The 13,728-nt window shown below is 55.4% G+C and overlaps 2 protein-coding genes across 3 annotated transcripts in view; both read left to right on the forward strand.

Annotated features, from left to right (window-relative positions):
- Positions 1 to 7,312, forward strand: part of RTF2 (replication termination factor 2) — a 42,143-nt gene extending 34,831 nt beyond the window's left edge. Inside the window, exons 6-9 of one of the 2 annotated variants that reach the window (XM_086702544.1) lie at positions 2,200 to 2,313; positions 5,072 to 5,126; positions 5,496 to 5,591; positions 6,990 to 7,312. In XM_086702544.1, coding sequence (XP_086558670.1) covers positions 2,200 to 2,313; positions 5,072 to 5,126; positions 5,496 to 5,591; positions 6,990 to 7,168 — 444 coding nt within the window. In that variant the 3' untranslated portion in view covers positions 7,169 to 7,312. The remainder of the gene's footprint in view (positions 1 to 2,199; positions 2,314 to 5,071; positions 5,127 to 5,495; positions 5,592 to 6,989) is intronic. The other variant, XM_086702545.1, reaches the window with a different exon arrangement.
- Positions 7,313 to 11,164: 3,852 nt separating this feature from the next.
- LOC112869421 (protein FAM209) lies at positions 11,165 to 13,023 on the forward strand. The gene is made up of 2 exons (XM_025932541.2): positions 11,165 to 11,497; positions 12,675 to 13,023. The coding sequence occupies exons 1-2, from the start codon at positions 11,249 to 11,251 to the stop codon at positions 12,936 to 12,938; spliced, it is 513 nt and encodes a 170-aa protein (XP_025788326.1). The 5' UTR covers positions 11,165 to 11,248; the 3' UTR covers positions 12,939 to 13,023.
- Positions 13,024 to 13,728: the final 705 nt, after the last annotated feature.

Below are 13,728 nucleotides of genomic sequence, written 5' to 3' on the forward strand. Positions count from 1 at the left end.
ACAGCCCACCACAACTGTATGGTATGGTTCTAGACAACCAACCAGTCACACGTAGAGGAAAGAGACGGTTGACTGCCGACACGCCAGGAAGGGGGTTGCCGAGGAACGGTGGAAAGCAGGTGCACCAAGCCTGGAGGGGGGAAGGAGGAGGGGGAAGGCTAGCGGGACAGATGGGGACTCCTTTCGCCTCCTGTGTGCGCTCGGGAGGGTTCTTGACGCTGTGGCCCCAACACCGCTGGGCCCTATCCGCCGCCTGATTCTGGTCCTGAAGATCCCTTTTTATTTCCTACCCAAGAAGGGGACCCACCCAAGAGAATGCTCTCCCCAAATCCCCCACGGTGTTGGGGCTTCCCGGGGGTCGTCCTGCAGAGCCTGGAGGCCTCCCTGCACTGACGGCGAAAAGCAAGCTCCTGTTCTTTGAGGCCGTCCCAGCCCGGTGCCCTGGCAGCACCCCCTTGTGTCGTTCACGTGGCTTCCCTGTGGCCTCGACGGCACGCCTTGTGGGCCAAAGGAGGGTCTCTTCAGTCGTGGCACCTCCCAGATGCCCCTAGGGAAGGAGCTGCTGTGGTCCTGTGTGGTTTTGGAGGCGAGCAGCACAGTAAAGACCGAGCTGGGGCAGCAGCTGAGGGCTCAGCACGGGCTGGCCGGCTCCCGTGTGTCAGGAGGGGCTGGGAAAGGCTCGGCAGCGTTCAGGAAGAGGGCTTCGTGTCTTGTCCCGTGCTGAGAATGTGTTCTGTAGGAGATTCTGGGTGCCGTGGGGCCGTCACGGTCCCCGTTCCGGGCAGGGTAGGCTTTCCAGGAGCCCCTGAGGTCAGGAGCCCCTGAGTCGTGCTCACAGCTCACGCGTACGGCGGTCCGGTAAGGCTGTGTCGCCAGGCGGTAAGGGACAGAGACTCAGGCAGAGTCGGGAGGAGCCCGTGCTCTCCCCTCCGCGAAAGGACACCTTCCCCAGCAAAGCAGATGCGGCCACACACGTGCGAGGTTTCTCCCGGGGAGGCTCGTTGGAGACACGGACGTGTGTCCTGGAGAAGGGCCTGTGCTGGTGCAGGCAGCTCTCCCATGGGAAGACTGCACTGGCCGCGGCGGCCGACGCTGGTTGACCGGTGGGTGCCCAGCCCTGTGCTGAGTCCCCTGCGTGGTCACCCTGAAGTCTCGCCCCAGCCCGGACCGCGCCGGGATCTCGCTTTACTTCGCATTTAGCGGAGGAGGTAACCGAGGCCCAGAGAAGCCACCGGTGTCTCTGCCCGGGACCCACACGAAGAGGAAGACGCCACCAAACAGACGCTGGCCAGGATCCTTCCCTGAGCAGGGCGGGCTCCCCAGGCAGACCCCCTGTGGCAATAACAACGGGCAGCAGCCTGTGCCCCCAGACGGGCCTCCCCTTCCCCCCCCCCCCCCCCCCCCCCCCGCTTCCTGCTGGGACTGAGCCCACTCCCCTCACTGGCCCTGTTCCCGGACTCCAGAGCAGGCTGCCCAAAGCAGGGTTCCCCACAGGCAGCGTCCGCATCACCTGAGAAGACATGAGAAACGCAGGTTCCCGGGCCCCACCCTAGACCCCGAGTCGGACACCGGCCCGGGGTCCCATGAGGCCTGGAGATTCTGACGCAGGGCCGGGTTCACAGCCCTCGGCTCCGCCTGGAAGGGGAGCTCTGCGGGCCGCTTCCCGTCCAGGCCGGGCTCAGCGGCGAGCGGCACATCACAGGCTCTCGTGAAGTCAGTCGTCGTGAGACAAGCCAGCAGGTGCTGCATAAATGTGGCTGATGATTCCTTACACGGGCTTTTCCCGAACGCCCCCCACGTGCTAGGGGCTGTGTACGGCGCCCTCCTCCTGCACACCTGGAGGTCCGGTCCCTCTAGGATGTAGAGATCCGGCAGGGAGACCTGTGTGGCAAGCGGCCCGACACAGAAAATGCTGGGAACCCTCCCGAAATCCAGATTCGCAGACGCCAGAGACTAGAGGGAGGCTGGCCTGCAGGCAGGCCCTTTCAGAGCCGGCCCTCCCGGGCCTGCCACGCTAGCTCCACACGCAGAACTTGGCAAAGCAGAGCTTGACTCAAAAGCTGGCTAAGCTGAGATACAGGCAGAACACTCCAGGAATTTCCCGGGGGTTTGCAGAGCGGTGGTTGGGCAAGGGCGAGGGTCTCAGGGGTAGCTGCCCTCCGCGTGGTGACGGAATGTCCTGTTTCCTGCCCTCTCCAGTGTGGGGCTGCCTTCCAGGAAGACGACGTCATCGTGCTCAATGGCACCAAGGAGGATGTGGAGACGCTGAAGGGAAGGATGGAGGAGAGACGGCAGAAGGCGAAGCTGGGGAAGGTAATGCGGCCCTCGCGTCTGCCCCTCACCTTCCGGAGGCTTCGGCCGCCTCGGCTTCGGGGCCAGTTGCAAACCACCGAGCGGCCTTGCTGGCGGCTGCTGGTGGGTGTGCCTCGAGGTGGCTTTCGCAACCTACGGGGGCCGGGGCTCTGGAAGGACTCCCGTCGGGGCTCGCGGTGCGGGCAGGGCGGTTCTGCTCTCCTGCACTCAGCTTCTTCATCGGTGACCTGGGGGTGGCGGTAGCTCCTGCATAGGACAGGTGTCGTCAGGAGGGGAGAGGGCCAACAAGGTGATGCCCGAGGGGGGGGCAGCCGCCAGGGTCGCTGTGCCGTCACTGATGGTAAGAGTCCGTGCTGGGTGTGCCAAGCTCGTAAAATAGAAGCGGAAAGTTACCGTCACCCCAGCACCTCTGGAGAGTCCGTGCTGCTCAGGTTTGCAGGTCCCGGGAGTCCCCCAGAGGTGTGGGTGGGGGGCCCGACCCCGGAAGCCTGCGATCCCCACCCTCCGCCGAGGCACTTCCGGGTGGCAGGGAACTAAGCAGCCTGCCCACAACTAGAGCCCCCCGGCCTCCCTGCGCCCTGTGCCGGGGGACTGGCTGGGAGTGTGGTACCACCGCTCGCGGGGACAGAGACCGGTCGTGTGCCCAACCGCGGCGACCAAAGCTCTGGGTGGATGTGCCATGTGAAGGCTCTGTTTTGTGACCCTGGGCTTAAAATCACATTCCACGAGCAGTGGATTCATTGCTTAATGAGCTGCCGTAATGACCGGGCTGAAAACAGTTTATAGGCTAAGAAGTCTTTCAATGTGCCATCCATTCTGCCTCCAGCAGTAAATTTTGTTATTTCCTAAAGTGTTTGCGGATGATCCCTGTGGCTTTTCGCGAATGGCAAATTTTTCATTCTTTAAAAAAAATGTTGGGGACACTTGGCTGGCCCAGTTGGTCGTGCGTGCGACTCTGGATCTTGGGGTCATGAGTTCAAGCCCCACGCTGGGTGGAGAGATTACAAAAAAAAAAGAAAAAAAATTTGTATTTAAAAAGTTAAAAATAATAAAAAACTAAGTGAGGTTCAGGGTAAATGTGGGAGAAATTTTGTGATTAGAACTAAGTCAGAGGAATGCTTGAAGTATTAGAGAATTTGTTGCAGTAGCCTGAGTGCATAAAATCACGGGGGAAACCCTCTGTGTGGCGTGCATTTACCAGTGACGTGATAGAGATTTTTCGGAGTTGCCGTTGTTTTCATCATAAAAGGGAAAGGAACTCTGGCATGTAAGTGCACGCATTCTGCACTGGTTTTCTAAATTAACTAGGATTTCGTCATCACGAGAACAAGAAGAGAACACAGAAGGCTCGAGATATTTTAGACGATTTCCAGAAAGGAGCTGGTCGTTTTCTTCGTTGCTATCATTGACCCAGCTCAGTTTTTAAAAAGCACAAAAGGGAAGAACATGTGTTTCAGAGGAAGCTCCGGTGTTTGTGTGGTCGTTAACCATGTCACTTCAGCGAGTCGTCTCCTGTCCCAGGCTTCCTGCCAAGGTGTTCAAAGCCCAGTGGAGCCGGCACACCCCTCTCTGCAAAATACTCACCGCAGCTTCTGGGAATGCCTCTGAGATACTGCTACCAGGATACCAGAATGTTTCCCAAATATGCTCACAGCTGAAAACAAGATAGAGCACGTCCTAACTTCTCTTGCTTTTTATATAAAACCTCAGCTGTGAACGAAAGGCTTCAAAATCAGCAGTTGTCAGTCTTTTTCTAAAGGCCAGGTGTTACCTTCACGGATTTGAATGCATGCTTTAAGCGTGTGAAACCAACAGGAAGTTTTTACATTTTGTACAGCATTACAAGTCCCTCTGCACGTATATATTACAAGTTCAAGGCCAGTGCCCGAGGAAGGTCCTTTTTCCACGTTTTCTACTGAGGGGAGCCTTCTGAAGTAATTGGGTTGTGTCTTCAGTGCCACCTTTTGGATACTCTGGAAAATGGCGTGTTAAATTAATTCTCTGTGAATAAACACAGTTCTGTTTGTGTTTCGTGTGACTCAGTTCTAACACGGCTGTGTGATTTTAGAATGGTGATTTTCATTTTGAAAATTTTTGCTGACCAGTATAATTATTATGAGTGATGGGATTTTGGTGCCTAAAAATCTAACGGGTAATCCAGAGTTGAGATTTGGCTAACATGCCTTTTAGTATAGCCTCAAGCCATTTTGTTTTTTTTTTTTTTTTAAGTTTATTTGCTTTAGTAATCTCTACACTCAACATGAGCTCAAACCCATGACCCCAAGACCCCAAGACCAAGAGTCTCAGTCTTCATCTGAGCCGGCCAGGTGCCCCCAGCCTCAAGTCTTTACAGTTAAATAAACAAATATGAAAGCGGTTTGACAGCTTTGAAGAAGTTACTGGAATGGGTTCGATTCAGTCCATGTTTCTGCTGGTGGGGCTTGATGTTCCCATCTGTACTTTGGTATTATTTGTAGTCACCCTTAACGGTGTTAGCCCTGAAATCTGGCATCTGAGACTTTTGAGAATGTGGTTTCTGGAATATAAATGCAGAGCTAGGCAGGCGTCTCCAGGTGTATTCCCGAGTGACGCAGAAGTGCCTGGCTGGAAACACACACAGTTACCGTGGTCTCGAGTCTCCTTCAGAACGTGCACCCGCGCTCCACACACGGCAGCGGCCTGTCCCGGGGCACAGCCACACTAGCGCCGGAGTAGAGTGAATCCAAGCACAGCTCCAGTCTGCTCTTTCTTTTTACAGAAAGCAAAGAAACCCAAGGCGGTAGAGTCTGTCTCAAAACCAGATGTTAGTGAAGGTAAGACACTTAAAAAGGTCCTTATTTGAGCAAAAATAAGGCTGTGGCACTGTTCCTTTAAAAAGTATATGCTTTTGTTGGGGCGCCTGGGTGGCGCAGTCGGTTAAGCGTCCGACTTCAGCCAGGTCACGATCTCGCGGTCCGTGAGTTCAAGCCCCACGTCGGGCTCTGGGCTGATGGCTCGGAGCCTGGAGCCTGTTTCCGATTCTGTGTCTCCCTCTCTCTCTGCCCCTCCCCCGTTCATGCTCTGTCTCTCTCTGTCCCAAAAATAAATAAAAAACGTTGAAAAAAAAATTTTTTTTTTAAATAAAAAAAAAATAAAAAGTATATGCTTTTGTTTTTGTTTGCCTGACTGTTCTTTTTTAACAGAATCCCCAGGGCCATCAAAAATTAAGACAGGGAAGCCCGAAGAAACCAGCCTCGATTCTAGAGAGAAGAAAGCCAGCTCAGCTCCCAAAAGTGCAGGTGGGTCCTGTGGAGACAACAGAGAGCTGTTCAGAAAGCTGGTAAAGCCAGCTGGTTATGTCACGGTCTTTATTGGAGTGAGTTGGAAAGCTCAGGGTCGTCCGAAGTCACGTTTCTGAGTAGTTCGTTGAGCCCTCTTAGAGGCGAAGACACAGCCCCTCTACCCCAGGGTCAGCCCGAGGGAGGCTGGGCACGCGAGCCAGTTGTCTTCTTGCCGAGTGTGCCTTTGGAATCAAGCTACCGAGGCCGCACAGAGAGCAGGACCCTGCTGCGGACACTGGGTCGGGTCGTGGCCTGGCGCTCAGGGTGTTGGGCGGGAATGTTCCTGATCCCTTTAAGGCTCGGGTTTTCTGTGCATCCCGCGTGGCATTCAGAGCCAGCCCTTCTCCTCCCTCTTGGCCAAGTGTCAAAGGGCTATTTAGCCCACAGTCCAGAATTCAGTGCGTTTCTCCTCGTTGCCTTTAAGAGAAGATACGTATTTCACAAAAAAAGAAACACAGATTGGGGTGCCTGGGTGGCTCAGTCAGTTGAGCATCCGACTTTGGCTCAGGTCACGATCTCACGGTGGGTTTGAGCCCCGTGTCGGGTTCTGTGCTGACAGCTCAGAGCCTGGAGCCTGCTTCGCATTCTGTGTTTCCCTCTCTCTCTCTCTGCCCCTCCCCTGCTCGTGCTCTGTCTCTCTCTCAAAAATAAATAAACATTAAAAAAAATGTTTAAATAAAAAAAAGAATTCTGGGGCGCCTGGGTGGCTCAGTCGGTTGAGCATCTGACTTCGGCTCAGGTCATGATCTCATGGTCTGTGGGTTTGAGCCCCGCGTCGGGCTCTGTGCTGACGGCTCAGAGCCTGGAGCCTGCTTCCGATCCTGTGTCTCCCTCTCTCTCTGCCCCTCCCCCACTCTCACTTTGTCTCACTCTGTCTCTCAAAAATAAATACAAAATGTTAAAGAAAAAAAAAAAGAAACACAGATTGATTATCAGGTAAAAGAATGTGTAGTCTTGTGTTGTAAGTAGCGTCCACGGTGGTTAACGGATCCAGTCCCCGCCTTACATGTAGCGGCCACCTGGCCTGCCATAGGTGACCCAGCCTCTTGGGACTTCCGTTCCTGCCCCCCGTTGAAGGAGGCGGAGAGCGCCCCCTTGGGAGGACGATCTGGTTTACATCGTTCACGGGGCGGGGGCCAGAGCTGAGAAGGCAGCAGACGGTTACTGGTGTGGTTTCACGGGATCGATGTGAATCCAGCAGCTTTAAGGAGCGGGCATTGGGACGCCGGCTTCCACTGTATCCAGGGGAGGTGGCGGCAGATTCCCGAGACGGACCGACGTCTTTCCTGTAAGAGTGTGGTGCTGGGGGTGACCCGTGGTCCCGACCCTAACGAATCTGGCTTCTCGTTCTTCCAGCAGCAAACGGGAGCTCTTCGGGAAAAGTCGGGAAGCCTCTGTGCGGAGCCACAAAGAGGTCCATCGCCAACAGTGAAGAATCTGAAGCTTACAAGTCCCTCTTCACTTCCCACAGCTCTGCCAAGCGCTCCAAGGAGGAGTCGGCCCACTGGGTCACCCACACGTCCTACTGCTTCTGAAGCCCGTACCGCACCAGGCGCCCCGCAGGCCCTGCTGGGTCTCTGCGGGGGCGGTGCTGTCCCCTGTGCTCTGCCGGCCCTCGGCGTGTGCGCGGTGGGGACGTCGCCCTCCCAGACCTCGGAGCCGGCGTGGTCGCCCTTGCTAGCGAGGGGCGCGGGTTCCCCGGGTGGCCGTGCCGTCACCTGCCCGCCCCCTCCCGCAGGCCCCGCGCCCGCTTCCCCCTGTAGATGCGCCTGTCCCCCCAGCACCCAGAAAGACGCATGGGCTGCACTTTCTATGCTGAAAATCATTAAAGACTCCCGATTCCTCATGGGTGTGTGCGTGGCTCATTTTGACCAAAACAGGCCAAGAGAAACTGACCTTTACAAAGAAAGAGCGAGTTTTAAACGCACTGTGCCGCAGGTGTGGTTGAGGGAACTGGTCCGTGCTGGCAGAGGGGAGCAGGGCCTTGGCCCTCGAGGTTCAGGGCAGCTTCCTTTATCGGTTTCAAGACAGAAGAGAGTTAGGACACTTGATGTTTTGCCACAGAATGAAACACATCTGCCTTTCCTCCATCTGTCTGTGTTTTCTGTCTTCTGTCTTCCATAATGTTCTGGTAAGGGAATTGCAGCCTTTCCATTGATGGTGATCAGAGCAATCCCATGTCCTACGAATTCCTTTTTCTCCCAGAAGATGAAGGGAATTCTACGTAAAATCAGTGTGTTTTACCTTTACCTGTGCTCTGTGTTGACATCAGTCATTGAAACGTCCCGTGAGACAGCAGATGAGGAGCCGTGAGTATCCAGGTCTCAACACGGCCTTCTGGCCTTCTGGCCCCGGTTGTAGCATGGACGTGATTGGCTGGTTGGTTAGCAGCTGGTCCAGGGCCTGGCTTCCATTAAAAGGAAGGAAACCGAGCTGGGGGAGGCCCCGGGAGGGAGGGTCCTGTCCCCAAGTTCTCTGCCTCTACGTGGTGGGAAGTTTAGCCCCTGAGGAGGCATCCATACTGTGAATAGAGAAGGATTTTCATCAGAATTCCATCAACATTGGGTTTTGTTGTGGACTTCTCCAGAACAAACCTGCATTACCCGTCTTCTACCTGCTGCCCTGTTCCACAGAGCCCAGTTGATCCATTTCTTAGTTATTGCCTGTCTCCTTTTTCCTTTTGTTATTGTTAACAATCAGCACCTTTCTTATTTGGTTAAGATTTCTTTTATCACAAGGAGTTTTCTCATCTCACGAAGAAAACTTGATTCATTGGTCTTCTTATAGTCAGGTGTCACTAATTACAGCTTCAGTCATCACGAGCCATTTTATGTTAACAGCCATTTTTTCTGCCAACTTCTATTCCCCTGATTTTAGCCTTAATTTTATTTTGCAGCGATTACTTTGTCCGGTTTTTCCCGGTGACCCGGTCACAGTGTCCCCAGCATCAAAACTTGAGCGTCTCAGCCCGCCCTGCTTCCCCTCGATCAAGGTCACATCCCAGCTCTGCAGGTCACTCCCCCCCGCCCTCCCCCCACCCCCCTCCCCGGGGTGCCCCAGCCTCCCCCCACCTGCCTCTGGCCTCTGCTATACTCCGCAGTCTCGGTCCCCTGAGGCTGCCCTGCCGAGAGAGTCCCGCAGCCCCCAGAGAAGAGCTTGCTTTGGAGATTCCTTGAGTGTCTAGCAAGGCATTGAGTCCTCAGAGGCCCGGGGAGCTGCACCTGCCCCTGGTTAAGGCGGGGACAGTGTAGCCGTGTCTCCCTGGGCGGAACGCCTGATCTGCTGGAGAAGGAGAGCAGGCTCCCGGCTGGCTCGGGGCTACCGTGGTCCTGAGTGCTCACCCGAAGGGCTGAGCACCTGACGGTCTTTATCTTCGGGGCTCAGTGACCCGAGAGAGGAGCCGGTGACCAGCGTGCCTTCCCGCAGCACCGCACGGGTGGACACAGCTCATCTGTCAGGTCCTTTGTCTCCCGCCAGTACTTGCCAGGCGCTTAAGTCAGCTTAGAGGGGTCAAGTCAGTGGGAGCCGAGCAAGGGTTCCCGCCCCTGCCCCCCCCCCCCCCCCGCCACTTTTGTAGCCAGGAGGGCCATGGGAGGGGAAGTCTCCAGGCTGCTTAGCTCTTTTATTGCCAAGAACTAAAGTTAGGGCCTCCCCAGAATGAACTGAGACAACGACCACTTAACATGAACCTATTCTTGCCCTTTGACCCAAAGAGCATTTTGGCTCAAAGATCTTCTGGGGGCGCCTGCGGGGCTCAGTCGGTTGAGCGTCCGACTTTGGCTCCGGTCACGATCTCGCGGTTCGTGGGTTCGAGCCCCGCGTCGGGCTCTGTGCTGACAGCTCGGAGCCTGGAGCCCGCTTCAGATTCCGTGTCTCTCTCTCTCTGACCCTCCCCTGCTCACACTTGGTCTCTCAAAATAAGTAAACATTTAAAACAAAAGATGCCTATACCTTGCCTGCTTTTCTACTTGTCTTTTACTGAAAAGTGCTTTAGATTCTGACCAGGATACAAACCCCAACAGTGTGATTCCTGTCATCAAATGTCCATAAACGTTTTCAAATCAGAAACCGCCTGGGACAAAACTTGCTGAGCAGTCCCGTTGTTCGGTGGCATCTGTAAATCAAGTCTCTCTGCCCCTCACTACATCACGTCGTAAGATTTTTTTGGGGGGGGGTGACATAGAACACAGGGTGCACGCAGACACGGGGCCACCCCAAACACTCGGCTGCCGTAACTGAGCAACGGGGGTGACTCTCCCACGAGAGCCACATGAGGCTGCTCAGGAGAGAACAGGACAGAGCGTCTGTTCCCAGGATGAGCCCCTGAGGGCCACGGGGCACACCCTCTAACACACGGCCAGACACTGGCCAGCCGCTCCCCGAAGGAGCCCCTCGTGAGGAGTGGATTCCCTTCACTGCCCGCCTTCTAATCAGCCCTTTGGATTTGCACCTCTGCCCGCCCAGCGCCGACCGCCTCCTGCAGGAAGGCCCCCGCCTCTCCAGCGGGCTGTGCGCAGGTAGGCGCCGTCTTCCCCCCGTGGTTCCCCCGACAAAACCTCGCGGTCACTGCCCAGAGCTCAACCCGGCTTGAGGCACTGGGAGGGTTCCCAGGGGATCCCTTGATGACATTCAGAACATTTAATTCCCAGGCAATGAGTCTGTGAGTCCGACGACGTGGGGGAACAGGTGCCAGGCTTGTGTTCCGTTGCATGAGATTTTGGGGGTTCGTGTCATTTTAAAACCTGATGGCTTCCATTGTCACACGGGCTGGGTCCTTGTCACCTCAGCGTCCTCAGTCCCCTCCCCCATTTACCTGGCCACCCCCTCCTTTTCCCGGGAGAGCCTTCCCGCATAACCTAACCCAGCACCGCCCCTCGTTCTGTTCTCGGAAAGTACTCTGTTCTTATCACCTGTGGAATGAAGTACTTTATATTCTTGGTTAACCCAAGCGGTGCACACTCAGCAGCGATCCACGACTGGAGGCGGGCGGCAGAGACAAGGGGTGCGGGAACTGAGTGTGGCCACCATCTGGCTCCAGCCTCGAGCGGCCCCGTGTTCCCAGATCATCCCTATTTTCAAAGGGAGCCAGAAATCTCGGCTCTAAAAGCGGAGCCCCTCCCAACATTTAAATAGTGGCAAATAGTTACTGCTAGAAACACCGCGGAGGCCAAACGAAACACATCAGCGGCCCCCAGTTCGTGGCCTCTGGTTCAATACATACCTTCCCCGGTCGCCTCTCGGTGCCACAGGGGCACGTGCTGGGTCTGCCCTGCTCACCACCGCGTCTGGATCCAAGACGCAAGAGACAGAAACAGGTGAGGGCCTCTCCCGGTGGAGCCCCGGGCTCGGAAGGAATGTCCTGGCAGGGAGCTGGCGTCCCCCGGCTGCCCGTCTTCTCGCTCTTGACCGCCCCTCGGAAAGTTCTCCGCCTCCTTCAGGCCTCACTCCCGGGCAACCGCTGCGAGCCTCCTCATCGCCTAGCCTGGAGCCGTCACAATGGCCAGGGCGGCCCCCGCCTCTGTGACATCACCAACGGCCCAGCCCTGGGCACCCAGTCTCCAGGTGCAGGCACACAGACCCACCATGAGCTATTCCCTCCCCCGCCTCTGCTCACCATGCGGACGCTGACATGGGTCTTGTTCTTGCCTCTGTGCCTCTCCTGCGGCTGTGCCTTCATGTTCACGTCTCTGAGAGAGAAAGCCAAGGAACCCCAGGGCAAGGTGCCTTGCGGAGGGCACTTCCGGATCAGGCAGAATCTCCCAGAGCACGCCCAAGGCTGGCTTGGGAGAAAATGGCTCTGGCTTTTTTTTGTCGTCGTGCTGTATGTGATACTAAAGTTTCGAGGGGATCGCGAGAAGACTAAGGTAAAAGGGTGGGAAGGGTTTCCATCGCACCGATTCCGTCTCAAGACGCGTCCGCCCCGGAGAGGCACGCATTCCAGTAGGTTCCGCTCCGGGTCGTGAGGCAGAACCGAGCAGGAGGCGGGGCGCCCACCTCACGGTCCTGCGAGACGTGGGCACATCCATGTCCTGACGTGTCCTTAGGGAGGCTGGCAGTCCCCAGACCCCCGGGGGGATGGGCTACCGATTGAGGACGGCCTCCTGCTCATGGGGCGAATGAAAGCTTGGCCTGATACTCATCCTGTCAAGTGAGTCCTTTCAAAGTAAGGATAGAGTCGGGAACTTGGCGTGTTTCGGGTCAAAGTTAGTCTCAGAGACACCTTCACCGCCGGGTTCGTTCCCTGATTCTTGATTTCCCTGGCGTCTGACTTCTTACAAGTTGCTGAACTGGGGGCAGGTGGCGCCATTGTCCCCAGTAAAGGACAAGGCCGGTCGTGAAGGGGTAAAGGTGTGAAGAAGTAACAGCTCCTTCCTACGGTGGCTGAACAGCTAGCTCTCAGTCGGGGAAAAGGACAGAAACACGGCACGTTCTCTGCTAGACAGCCACAACACTTCGTGGCACTGCGTCCAGACCGATAGAGCAGCGGTTGGCAACCCTTTTCTGGAAAGGGCCAGCTGGTCAGTGTTGTCAGCTCCGGAGCCTGTACGGTCCCCGTCGTAACTCCTCAACTCTGCCGCGTTGGCCTGAAAGCAGCCTTGTGTAATGTGTCACTAAATTGGCAAGGCTGTGTCCCAATAAAGTTTTATTTACAAAAACAACGGGAGGAAAAAAAAAAGAGAGAGAGAGAGAGGTTAGAGTGGGAGAGAGCCAAAGCATAAGAGACTCTTAAAAACTGAGAACAAACTGAGGGTTGATGGCGGGTGGGAGGGAGGGGAGGGTGGGTGATGGGCAGTGAGGAGGGCACCTGTTGGGATGAGCACTGGGTGTTGTATGGAAACCAGTTTGACAAATTTCACATATTTAGAAACAAAAACAAAAACAACAACAACGGGAGGTACAGATCGGGCCACAGTTCGCCAATCCCTGGCCTCGAGTGCAATGCTGGAACCACCCTTACTTAGGCCAGCCCGACTCTCTTGGAACCGTGTGGAAGCCAGCAAAGTCAACAGTATCATTCACCCTGCATATCTTTCTTGACAGGAGCAGAATCCTTCTGGGCTTCGAGGCTGCTCATTTCGCTCTCCGCTGAAGAAGACTCAAAATACTTCCCCCAGCAAAGACTATGCGTTCAATACCTTAACCCAGCTCGAGGTGGACCTTGTGAAATTTGTGTCCAAGGTGCGCAACCTGAAAGTCGCCATGGCAGCTGGAGGTAACTCCAAGCTTCAGAACCTGGAGGCGCCTGTGGACCCTCACAATAACATCACCATCTATGAGATATGGGGGGAAGAAGACTCTGAATGAATGGATTTATGTGTCAGAGGAGGAGAGAAAAAGCTGAGTGTTGACAGACCCTATGTAAACTAATAAAACTATTCTGAAGAAAAAGGATATTCTTGAATGTGACACCTTCCCCCCTCCTTTCTTTTTAAAAAAAAAATTTTTTTTTAACGTTTATTTATTTTTGAGACAGAGAGAGACAGAGCATGAACGGGGGAGGGGCAGAGAGGGAGGGAGACACAGAATCCGAAGCAGGCTCCAGGCTCTGAGCCATCAGCACAGATCCCGATGCAGGGCTCGAACTCACGGACCGCGAGATCGTGACCTGAGCTGAAGTTGGATGCTCAACTGACTGAGCCCCCCAGGTGCCCCCCTCCTTTCTTTTTTTTTAAACCGGGGGGGGGGGGAATAAATGTGAGACCGGGGGCCACAGCAGTTCCTGTGTTGTTTTTGCTCTCCTCACCTCCTCGAGAGCAGGCAGAACACGGCGACGTGGCGGCAGAGGATGGCGTGTGAGGCTGCATCACTGGGACCCTGATGGGATGATGGGCTTGGGGGAAATGTGGAATGAGCTGCCGATACCGTTTTCAGAGCTGCTGTCTTTCCAGGAGCTGTTTGTGCGAAAGACGGAGCCAATCTTTATCTTCCTAATTTATTACAAAGTCCAACTTTAGTTACGGGTGTAAAAGACAGTGCTGGAGGGGCGCCCGGGTGGCTCAGTCGGCTGGGAGTCCAAGTCTCGATTTCGGCTCCAGTCATGATCTCGCGGTTCCTTGGTTTGAGCCCCACGTCGGGCTCTGCGCTGACAGCGGGG

Source organism: Puma concolor, chromosome A3 (genome assembly GCF_028749965.1).
Source record: "Puma concolor isolate L17-30 chromosome A3, mPumCon1.1.hap2, whole genome shotgun sequence".
Classification (NCBI taxonomy): domain Eukaryota; kingdom Metazoa; phylum Chordata; class Mammalia; order Carnivora; family Felidae; genus Puma; species Puma concolor.

Bases quoted from the DNA above. Each gene is read 5' to 3' on its own strand.
- LOC112869421 (XM_025932541.2), top strand. From the start codon at position 11,249: ATGCGGACGCTGACATGGGTCTTGTTCTTGCCTCTGTGCCTCTCCTGC. The intron at 11,498-12,674 runs GTAAAAGGGTGG...CTTTCTTGACAG, and splicing joins GGGATCGCGAGAAGACTAAG to GAGCAGAATCCTTCTGGGCT.